Below are 12,309 nucleotides of genomic sequence, written 5' to 3'. Positions count from 1 at the left end.
ATTATTGAATTAGGTGTCCATTGACTGAACGAGAATACTGAGAAGCCTATTTGTTTAATTTAGGAATCTCGAACTTACAAGAACTAATTTGATTGACTGAGCTTAGAGAATTACAAATGGATGCCTGATGGTTCATGAGTTGTATTCTTTCTGAATGTCTTGAACTGATTTGATATTTAAAATGTTTTGAGATGTAACCTTGGTCAGAGTGAAGTTGTGATAGAAATTCTTTATAACAAAAAGAATAAGATCTGTTAACATAATTTTAATTATAATTCTTAAGCTCAGTTGAGTAGTATACTAGTATCTTAATGAGAGTTTTATATTCGTTTAATTGTAATGTCCCTGTTGGAATACTGTGTTATGATGTAATTTATGTGCCACTGCATTAAATAATTTTATTTGAATTGAATCTTGTATTTGCCTGATTTCTTCATTGCACCGCTCATTAAAATAATTCAAATATTAGCAGGAACCCTATATAATAAAGAGAACCTCAGCCTAAAATCAGCTTTATGATAACCTGGTATTGAAGGTTGATTTATCAAAGTTGCTCATGCAATTCAGAACATAGAGTGACGCAGTATAATACAAATTTTCTTTATGTTCGGATGATATATCAGCCTACAACTAGTTAAATACTAATGAGAGAGAACTATAAGATGATAAAACTTGATTGAGCTATGATCCACCAAAATGGCACAGCCGACAGGATATTGATTCACGAGTATTAATTGAGAGATTAAATTTTTTTTTATATTTAACTTAAGAGGAACTAATTCCTAAAACTTTAGTAGTAAGGTTAAGTGAATCATGGTGAGTTGGTTGTGGAACAAATCAGGTAAAGAATTATATTTTGAATAGTTTTAAAATTGCAGTTGTGAGAATTAAAGTAGTAAATGATAATCCAATATGGCTCTTGCATCTAGCACAGGAATGAAAGACAGTGAATTCTTCAGAACTATGACCCCCAACAGGTCTTTCCTCAATTTTCAGGAGAGGAATCAGATGATGTATTGTCATTTTTTACCTGTATTGAAAAATTCAATTGAGACAACAAATTGGACAGACTTTCAGTTATTGATATTGCTCAGAAACAAATTAATTGGTAAAGCAAAAACATTTTTATACTCATCTCCAGTACTTAGAGAAACATTTGAATACTCAAAATTTAAGGAAGCTTTATTATCTCAATTTTCTAAACTGAGCAGTGTTGGACCAAATCTGTGGAAACTACAAAGGATCACACAGAAGGATAAGGAGAGTGTTGCTGAATTCTACAATGGCTTGTTAACTCTTTCTAAAAGTCTGAATGTATCCAATGCAGATAAACCTCATTTGGATTGGGCAGTATATCAACAGTTTCGACAAGGTGTTAAGCCAGAACTCAGGGAAACAGCCTATAAAAAGAAGATCACCACACTAGAGGAGTGTTTTATCGCTGTCAAAGAGAAAGAACAGATGTCCTTCATCCAATGTAGGCCATATAAACATCATGGAAAAGACTGATTGTTCCCTAGGCCTAAATAAAACCTCAAAGGAGACTAAAAAGAAAGAGGAAGGGAAGAAAATTAATGAAGAGAATTCCATAAATTGTAACCGCTTAATGAACAATCCAACAAGAAGTTAATGAAAGAAGTACAAACCTTAGTTCACCAGGAAGTAGAGAAGCTGCAACAACCAATAATGAATAATTTTGATGAATCACCAAAAAATCTCAAGAAGACTACTACCCCACAGCAGATAAAATTAGCAAGATGATCTAACTGGAAGTAGAAAGACAAAATAAACCCATTTTGGCTAATCTGGCTAAGGTAGTGCAAGCACCAGAGAATGTTAAACAACAATGTCCATTGTCTCCCAACCTCAAACAAGGAGAGAATATATCACTGATCATAGAGATCCTCCTAAATGCTTTAGTTGCAATAAAGTTGGACACATTGCTAGGAATTGCTCCTTTGATAGAAGAAATTACTCTAACCACAAATGGAATTCTAATTTTGGACACATTCCTCTTAGAGAATATAATAAGTTTCGAAATTTCCCTAGATTGAGAAAATCAATGATGAGGATTACAGGAAATGTCCAAGGTTATAAATGTAACATTCTGTTTGACACAGGTTGTAATGCCTCAACCATCAGTAAGCAGTATTTCTTGAAAATAAGAGATAAGTTGTGGAAAAACATTGCCAAATTAAGGAGATCTGTGAGAATTACAACTCTCTCTGAGAGTTGTAATTCTCACAGATTTCAAATGTCTGATATACTCTACGAGTTCACACAAAAATTTATATACCAGATATTAGACTGTATGTCTACCAAGATTTACTTATTGTCCCTTTTACACCTAGCTTAGGTTCTCACATAATATTAGGAACAAATTTTATGGAGAAACATCACTTCTCTTGTGACTTTTCAAGAGGTGAAATATCCTAATGAACAGAAAAATAAATGTCAGAAGAAGCAATAAGTCTGTATGCACAGAAAAGATGCGACTAACAGGAAGATTTTGTATACCTAATGAAGAAGAACCTCCTAATAGAGTGCAATCATCTGTAGATAAACCAACTGTGAAAGATAGTGATACAAACTCTGATGTACTTGATCAGCCTGTAACACAACTTAACACTCACTTAACATCAAAACATCAAGTGTTGAATCCTGAACAAGTAATTGGTACTGGAAATCAACTATCAGTTAAAATTAAATTTGCTAAAGTAACTGCTTTACATATCAGAACTAGAAATATGAGAAGAGAAAGGAATTACAAAGGAATGAAGGATCACAAAGGGATTACCAATAGAACAAAATCACCCAGTCATGAGATGACTAAGATTCAATTCTAGTGACAGAGAACAGAACTTCTGCCCTCAAAAGACATTATCCCACTATAAGTGTAGCAAACAAATTTTTCCCTATGATAAAAACAGCAAGAATCCAAGTGGAGAAAAATAGATACACAGACTGTAATGAGAAATTAAATTTTGTTCAGACTAGGCACTATTTCAGACCTAAGAAAGAAGTAGAAAGTCTGAATCCTCACAGATCTATGTGAAAAGAAAAATTTTTCTTTAAAGAAATTTTTTCAGAGAAAGAGTAAGGCTTTGTTAAATTGTGAATGAAGATATTTATAATTAATAATACTTCATTCATAATTAACATGGTCTACCATATCATAAGTAGGACTTATTTAAATTTATTTTGTTGGTCGCTTGCTTGTAAAATGTTATTCATGTAATTCCTTTGGAGTTTTGTTAGTTAATTTTATTTACGTAATTTTAGGATGTATCATAGACATGAAGAGGCTCTGTATTAAAGTGTCATTTATTTTATTTGCTTTATTCCTTTAATAATAATATAAGAAACTGTGTTGTATGTAATTTTAATATATCCAGATATTATGATATGATATCATTTGATTGGTTGTTGTGAGATACCATGAAAATTTCTCCTAGCTGGTGTTGGAGCATGAACTACTATATACCAAGGGAAAAACAAGTTCGATGTGAGCTAAACCGGTGGGAAACAGTTACTGGCAGGAAAAAGGAACGAGTGGACACGAAAATGAAAGTAAAAAGGAGAAACAAGTGGGAGGTATAGATAACGGTAGCTAGAGACTGAAGGGGGGATTTTGATATGCCGAAAACGGAAGAGAAAGAACCAGGAATCGCTTGGCATTTAAACTTACCTTTTTTCGGAGATGGATTTCTACCAAAACTTCCTAATGCCTGGCAGTAGAATAATGCAGGACATAGGATAATAAGTATAAGAAAAGGAAGAAATGGGTAGATAATTTAAACCAAGTGCATAAAGGTTATATTCTCCAGAGTTTATAAATCAATCGTGTAAATAGAAGATTCTTTTAAGTTTGTGTTACTACAAAGTAAAAGTCAGCAAGGACTTTAAAGATGTTGTTTGATCTCCTGATGATGTGATGAAGCTATATCCTGTTAAGATTACCTTTACTATACTTAGTGAGAAGTAATGAAAATTAATTCTGCTGATAGTAATTTATTCTTAGTTGCTGTATTCAGCGGGTCAAGATTTAATGTGTGATGTGCTAAGACTTTTCCCTCTTCAAGTGACAAATGCTATATTATTGAATTAGGTGTTCATTGACTGAACGAGAATATTGAGAAGCCTATTTGTTTAATTTAGGAATCTCGAACTTACAAGAACTAATTTGATTGACTGAGCTTAGAGAATTACAAATGGATGCCTGATGGTTCATGAGTTGTATTCTTTCTGAATATCTTGAACTGATTTGATATTTAAAATGTTTTGAGATGTAACCTTGTTCAGAGTGAAGTTGTGATAGAAATTCTTTATAACAAAAAGAATAAGATCTGTTAACATGATTTTAATTATAATTCTTAAGCTCAGCTGAGTAGTATACTAGTATCTTAATGAGAGTTTTATATTCGTTTAATTGTAATGTCCCTGTTGGAATACTGTGTTATGATGTAATTTATGTGCCACTGCATTAAATAATTTTATTTGAATTGAATCTTGTATTTGCCTGATTTCTTCATTGCACCGCTCATTAAAATAATTCAAATATTAGCGGGAACCCTATATAATAAAGAGGACATTGGCCTAAAATCAGCTTTATAATAACCTGGTACAGTTGAAGGTTGATTTATCAAAGTTGTTCATGCAATTCAGAACATAGAGTGGTGCAGTATAATACAAATTTTCTTTATGTTCGGATGATATATCAGCCTACAACTAGTTAAATATTAACGAGAGAGAACTATAAGATGATAAAACTTGATTGAGCAGAAGCTATGATCCAACATGTCCATAAGATATGTGCTAATAATTAATACTAAGTTAACGATAAAGACATTCATGTATGGTGTAAACAGAAGAGGTAGACCATACGGAGAATGGATTGAGGACAGAAAGGACTGGTGTGGAATCAGTTTACAGAAACTGCGACACTGTGCACTGGACAAAGAAAGGTGGAAGAAGATAGTTAAGGAGGCATTAGACACAAACGGCAGTGAGCCCATGGTTTGTGATGATGATGAAGAAGGCAATTAATGTGAAGTCATTAGCCTCTATATACAAGTAGCCCAGTCGTGATATTACTTCATGTGCAAATTGTTATTTGCTTACACTTAGATAAAGGATTAAACCATGAATATAATTTCTTGGCATCCTTAATTTATAATACAACCTCTGGCAAAAAGTATCCGATCATTGTCGTTATCACCATGACGGCTGAAATATGCAGTCATGATGGTGCAGTGCATGGGGATGGATATATAAGGTGAGATGGATAGGAGGGTGGTTGATGGATAGATATCAGAGAGTAGTTTATTCAGGAGTGGAGTCCAAAAGAAGGCCTGTTACTAGTGTTGTGCCACAGGGCTCTGTTCTTGGACTACTGCTATTTAATGTGTTCATTGATGATATAGGAAAGGATCTAAGAGTAACTGTTCATTCATTTGCTGATGATGCAAAGTTTGGTAGAGCAATAGTGAATGCACATGATGTCAAAATTTTGCAGGATGATTTAGATAGATTGGCAGTCTGAGATAATGAGAACGGATGTCAGTTTAATGTAGCAAAGTGTAAGGTTATGCATTTTAGGGTGAAAAAATTAGCAGCAGTATATCACATTGCTGGAACTGTACTCCAGGAGGTTGACAAAGCCAGAGATTTGGGTGTGTTGGTGAATAGGGAGTTGAAGTTTAGGAGCACATAGCTAAAGCAGCTCATCAGATCACTCGGTTACTGAAGAATATTTTGACGAGTAGAGATAAGCAAGTTATTGTTCCTCTTTATCAAGCTTTGATAAGGCCGCATCTTGACTACTGTGCCCAGATCTGGGCCCCTAGGTTTTTCTACTTGATGGGTAGGAGGTAGAGAGGATCCAGAGGCGAGTGACCAAGATGATAGCCGGTCTATGGAATGAACCTTACGAGAATAGGTTGAAGATTTGTGGGTTACAGAAATTGGTTATATGAGGAAAAGGGGTGATATGATTGAGACATTCAAATTACTCAAGGGTTTTTACAAGATTAATTCAGAGGAAATTTTTCAGAACAGGTGTGGTGATGGGAGAACTAGTCTGGTGGGAAACTGAGCAAAAGTGTAGTTAGCAAGGGTGTTAGAACTCGTTTTTTACTTGGAGAGTGGTGAATGAGTGGAATAAGCTGCCAGAGTTTGTTGAGGGTGCTATGACTGTAAATGAATTCAAAGCAAACTATGATAGATACTGTGGGAATGCAAATGGTTGTTCTTGATATGATGTTTAGCGCATCCCTCCATGAGTCTAAGGACTTCTTGAAGTTGCCCGTAATAATAATAATAATATAAACCATATATTTCTTGGAAAGTTTAACATATAAATGTTTTAGCATGCAAGAAATGAAATAACTCACTTTAAAAGTATAAAAACAAAAAAATGTTTGTATGATTTAAACATTTAAAGGCTAGTTTAAAGAAAATAAATTATCTTTATTAGAAAAAAGTATCCAATCAAGCTTTTTATAATGAGCAGAATCATGATTGTGTAGTCTGAATTCTGTTAATAGAGTTAAAGGATGGATCCTGTAAAAGAACATTAAAACAATTTAAAAAAAAAGAATGATTGAATATCTAAAAGATGAATGTCTCAAAGATAAGTGGCTAGATTACTAAAATGTGTCAAAAGTGTTGTATGTGACATGTGGAAAAAATATCGTTTGACTAATAGTGTAAAAAAGCATGCCTCGAAATGGATGTCCATATGCCACCTCATGCAGGCAGCATCAACTGGCTGAACCAGACATGATTACCACACACACACACACACACACACACACACAAAAATGTTTTGGGAAAATTTGGAGGAAAGAACAAAACTAATAATAATGGTCAGGACATGGACTAGTTATTACTAAAACCATATTGCAACATAAAAATGTGCACAAAGTCATATAAAGAGAAGATGAAAGAAATAAAAAGTCTCATTGACTGATATTTTTGATAGCAATAATTTCTCGCTGGTTCAGAACACAGGAGTATACAGAAGATTTGAAATTGGAAGTGATCACCATTTAGTTTTAAGCAGGGTTAAATTAAATTTCATACTGAAAAGTGTGTGTGAGAAAGTGTTAAAACGAATCAAAGTTAAGAAGCTTTCAAATGTGAATTGTAACTGTAATACACAAACATTATTCAAGAAAAAAAATGAAAGTCTCAAAACAAGAGCCAAACCTTTAAGATTCTGTGGCAAACCCTGAAGAAAACGTTGATCGACTCAGGCAGAGAGAAATGCGGGGAGGTTGTCTGCGAGGATAGAAAAATCAAAACTACATGGTGGACTCAGGAAGTCAGAGAGGCAAGGAACAAAAAGAACTGTACTGAAAGTTCCTTGCAAGTAGGTCAACTTGTGCTCTTAAAAATACATTCAAAAATAAGAAAGAGAAGCACTATGTAAAATTAAAAGTGATGGGAAGAATTTGGTACAAGCTAACAAAATAAATATCAGGAAGCAGCAAAATATTCTGCAGACTATTGAAGCTTAGAAATGGAGGAACAAGTACTATAAAAGGAATCGGAGATGATAATGGTGAGATGAAAAGGAAAGATAAAGTTATTCTAGATGTCTAGAGTAATTACTATGAAAGATTGCTAAATGAAACAAGCATTGGCAGCACAGTTGTAGAAAAAACCCAACAGGAATGCATATCGATATTTGAAATAGAGAAAGCCATAAAAACTCCGAAATGTGGTAAGGCAGCTGGAGTAGATGATATTCAACCAGAAATACTCAAATATGGAGATATAAAACTTTTATAGTGGCTGCAATGCATAATTTAGAAAGTTTCGTCAGTGAATTTCAGATTTTCATAAGTTAGAAAATCTGAAATTCCAGAAGACTGGATTAGCACTCTCACAGTATCCATCTATACAAAGGGAAATAATGTGAAAATTAGAGATATTTTCCCTACTCAGTGTTCCTGATAAGATTAATGCATGTATACTTGAGAAATGGCTAGGAAAAATTATCAAAAGGAAGCTTGGTAGAGAACAAGCTGGATTCAGGCAAAAGGTTGTCCAGATCACATTTTCACTTTAAGAACACCAGTTAAAAATCCATGGGAATATAATAAGGATCTGTATTTTACTTTTATGGTATAAATGGGACATTATATCAAGCAGCACTTAGTCTATATCTGAGATATAAGTCAGCTATCAGAATTGAGGGAATCACAGGAAGGGAGTTTGATGTTAAATCAGGTGTTAGACAAGGGTGCACATTATCCCTATTCATCATCTAGATCATTGATTCCCAACCAGTGGTATGCAAACCCTCAGGGGTATGTGCTGGGCCTTTCAGAGGTACACAAAAAATAATCAGTAATGGTGGAACAATCACATATTTTACATTAAGATAGGCACTGAACAAAAGTGTCAGTATTTAAAAACAGCTATTTTAAAAACAAGGGGTACAATTTATAGAAATGGGTTTAAAAGGTGTACACAAGTGGAAAAAGTTTGGGAATCACTGATCTAGATGAATGGGTATAATGATGATTGAGAAAATTATATCCATTCATCATCTATATGGATCACATTATGAAGGAAAGGGGCATTAAGCCTGATATCAAAATTGGAGATGTTAATCTGAATTCTTTAATTGATGCAGATGATGTTACACTTCTAAATAAACCTAACACAAGTCTGGAAGATTCCTTGATTACATTGATTAACTGTAGCGATAAATCTGGTATGAAAATCATCAATAAAAAGATGACAATAAAAATAGGTAGAAATACTGAAAACATCAACTGCTATCTGAATGGAGAAACTACACAACAAGAAAAATATTTCAGCTGTTTAGGCACAATTTTTAGTGAAGATGGCAAATTGAATATTGAATATGGAAATAAACAGAATTAACAAAACTGGTATGCTTAGAAGTCATCTGAATAAAATTATATGGAAAAAGAGGGAAATTAGTCAAAACACTACAGTTAGTTGTATTCAAGTGTGTTGAAACTAATTAACTTATGGATCTAAGAGCTGGGTTAGAAATAAAACTGTTGATCAAGACTGGAGACCACAGATACCAGTTCTGAGAATGAGTAGAGGGAGTGAACACATGGTATCAATGGCAGTATCATATCAAAAATAAGGATACTGCAGTGTTAGTATTAACAGAGCTAATCTCTGATGATATGGTCACTTCAGAATGAGGGAGAAAATATTAGCAAAACAAGTGTTCTTTGCCTGGTAGGAAAAGCCCCAAGGAAGACCAAGATCTAGTTGGACAGATACAGTAAAAAATACTTTAGAAGACAGAAATATAAGATCTGATAATATTGGAGTCTTGAGGGAGAGAACAGATTAATTTGGAGGGAAACTGTCGATCGGAAGTTGGCAATTATATAATTTTTTCGTGTAGTATTATCAAATATCCTATGCACCACCTGAGGGTTCATATCAGGAATTTGATGATAATATGAGCTCTAGTCAATATTTAATATCATTAATGATTTTTCCTTAAGGGTTGTTATTTACAGGTATCTGTTCAGATAAGACAAGACAAAACATAGTGATGAAATTATATCCATATTTTAATCATATCAACTAGGCTATTTATAATGTGTGTGTGTGTGTAAAGAGAGAGAGAGAAAGAGAAATGCTGCTGACTTCACATCAAACTGACTGTATCTAAGGTTGTCGTAACCCACCAGGCATTTAACCCAGTGCCTAGCAGCAGGAAGTGTGGGAAACTGACAAAATTATAATCTCAGCAATTAAAACACTATTTTTTAAATTTAAATATTTTCTTGAATTAGGTCAGCAAAAGAGTGCATATTCAGTAACACTGATCCAGTCTGTATCCTATAATGAACAGCAAACCTTTCAGATGTATACTGCTATGCATTAATGGAAAGGTCACTATGCAGACCAGTAGTGATACGGAAAACTAAATTAATGCAGAAGTTATATTTCCCATATGCAAGAAGCAAACACCATTTTGCTATTTATGTAGAAAATATGACTTCCATTGTTATCTTTCAGTATCTCTGATTCTGGTTACTACTGATAAGTCAAACAGATCTGGGCAATGATCCCATATTGCACAGTATGTTATACCTTCTGAAATACTGAGACAATATGATGTGAATCAACAGCCTCTATATAAAAATAGCCTGGTTTTGAAGATAATATACATATTTTTGTTTGCTCTTGCTTTCATATAGAATAAAAACAGAACAAAATTTCCTGTGTAGAAGAATTTACTTTCTAATCTAACAAAAATAACTTTCTACAAATAGTATCAGACTAACAAAAGACCTCATTTATAACATTTCAAAGACCTCACTGCTGATGCATTTCACAAAAGAAAATGAAACTGATAATGAAAGTTATGTAGCATGTTCTCTCCCCCCCCCCCCTCCCTTTATTTTTTTTTCCCAAAGAAAATGTTAATTTAGTTGTGCATACAGGAAAATGATTTTTATTGAAAGTGTACCGCTTACTGACAAACACTAATCAAAACATCTGCAGAATGATACTGGGCCAAGAAGTTATTTTCAGTCTGATGAAGCTTGCTGTTTGGTTCTCATTTATGTCATACAAATTTCACTTAGACTAAGAAAGTTTATAAGAGGAATGAAATGCTTTATAAGTAGAAATCATTCATTTCATCATTCTACAAACAGCAGCAACAAAGATGTGGATTTGAAGCCATATCGAATACCTCTAAACTGAAAAGCAAGTAATTTCACTGGTTCCCAATTAACAAGAAATGTCTTCAATTCAGCAAAACCTAGCAAAGATGTGTAGGGTGTTCAGCAGTTTCAATTCAAACTGAGAAAATTTCAACATGCAGTATTAAACTATATGCTTATTCAGAAAATCTTGCACCACATGAAGTATTTTGAAGTGCAAATGCATTTGGATGGGTGCTATTATGTGAAAGTAATTAATGCACTTTTCTATTTAACTGAATATATGTAATTGGCTGCAACTGCTGACTAGTAATAATAAAAACTGCAAATAACTCAGAATCTTAAACTTAAGAATCATGCAAATAATTTGTATACTGAAAACAGTTTTCAATTTTAGTGGGCCAACTTTGCTAAAACTATGTTGTTCTTATTGCTTAAAACATCCATGGCGTTCTAGGAGTAATCGCAGAAAACAACCTAACTGTCTATTTTACTACACAATCCATCCAATAAATATATTTGCACTACTTGTGTCTTCAGACGAGTCTACTGCTTCTAGTATGGAAAAATCTAGCTTCACCGGATAACCTAACATTCAGTAATAAAAAAAAAAAGACAATCTTATAGTCCTTATAAGGACTGGCTTAAAGGGGCGAAGCAAGAATGCTTTTCATCTTCCCTGTTATCTGTAGAGGACAGTGTAGGGATAAGGTGTTATTGAGCTATTAAAGCTCTGATCATGGCAAGAGGGTAATAGCAATAGCCGAGCCTCAGTTAAAACTTAATTGGCTGTGGCATTACCATCCATTACCCTCCAAGGGTATTAATCACCGCATTTGACGGTCGATTCTGCTCGACAGAATCTTATAAATACTCTTTGGGTGGTGTATACTTCTCGTTTGTGGATAGTGTTTTGGTGTGTTTTTTTATTTGTTGTTGTTTTTTAACTAACAGTAAGTTATCAAAAAAATCAATGACCAGTACAGCTCTATAGTTTTAATAAGGGCATTGCTGATGACTAAATTTCAGACCGCTAAGTCAATATGACAGCCTTACCTCACTCTTCCTCCACACAAATGACAAGCAGAACCTTGCCAACCTCGATCACATGAACAACGTCCATCCCTACAAGTACCGTGGATGCACTGAATATCACTGCAAGAAGTAGTAGTCGATCCTGAAGCGGCCACAATGATAGTATGTTTACAGCACAAATAGAAACTAAAGATAATTATGAACACTTCCACAATTTGCACTATACACTTTCTATGTTTACATATATGCAAAGAATTGTACATAAATTGATCCATCATCGAACTGCCATTTCGCCGTAAAAAATTCTCGTCCAACTGAACCCCACTTGCTACCAGCCGTAAGGCCTCACTAGGGTTCGTGAACTCCTGGTAATGTAAACAACTAGAGGTAGCCATACTGAGCAGCAGCAGCAAGAGATTTTGCATTAAAACATAATAAATACCAAAATTAAATATCAATATATTAAAAAAAAAAAAAAAAATCGTGTGTTATATACTTATAGACAGTCAGAGTTAAAGAACTGAAAAAGTTTTCTGATTCTGCAGGAAACAGTTACACTAAATTGTTAGAGTATGGAAATACATGATTTATATCC

At 33.9% G+C, this 12,309-nt stretch overlaps 1 protein-coding gene across 2 annotated transcripts in view; it reads right to left on the bottom strand.

The window, feature by feature from the left end:
* Positions 1-12,015, bottom strand: part of LOC150107557 (attractin-like protein 1) — a 355,255-nt gene extending 343,240 nt beyond the window's left edge. For both annotated transcript variants that reach the window (XR_016548201.1, XM_090391383.1), the window contains exon 1: positions 11,736-12,015. Coding sequence is in view for 1 of the 2 variants with exons in the window: in XM_090391383.1 (XP_090247509.1) it covers positions 11,736-11,992 (257 nt within the window). In the remaining variant the exon portion in view is untranslated. The remainder of the gene's footprint in view (positions 1-11,735) is intronic.
* Between the last annotated feature and the right edge of the window lie 294 nt (positions 12,016-12,309).

This window comes from Typopeltis vanoorti, chromosome 4 (assembly GCF_054136105.1).
Source record: "Typopeltis vanoorti isolate ZY-2024b chromosome 4, IOZ_Tvanoo_1.0, whole genome shotgun sequence".
NCBI lineage: Eukaryota > Metazoa > Arthropoda > Arachnida > Uropygi > Thelyphonidae > Typopeltis > Typopeltis vanoorti.
This window is presented reverse-complemented; position numbering and strand designations above follow the sequence as displayed.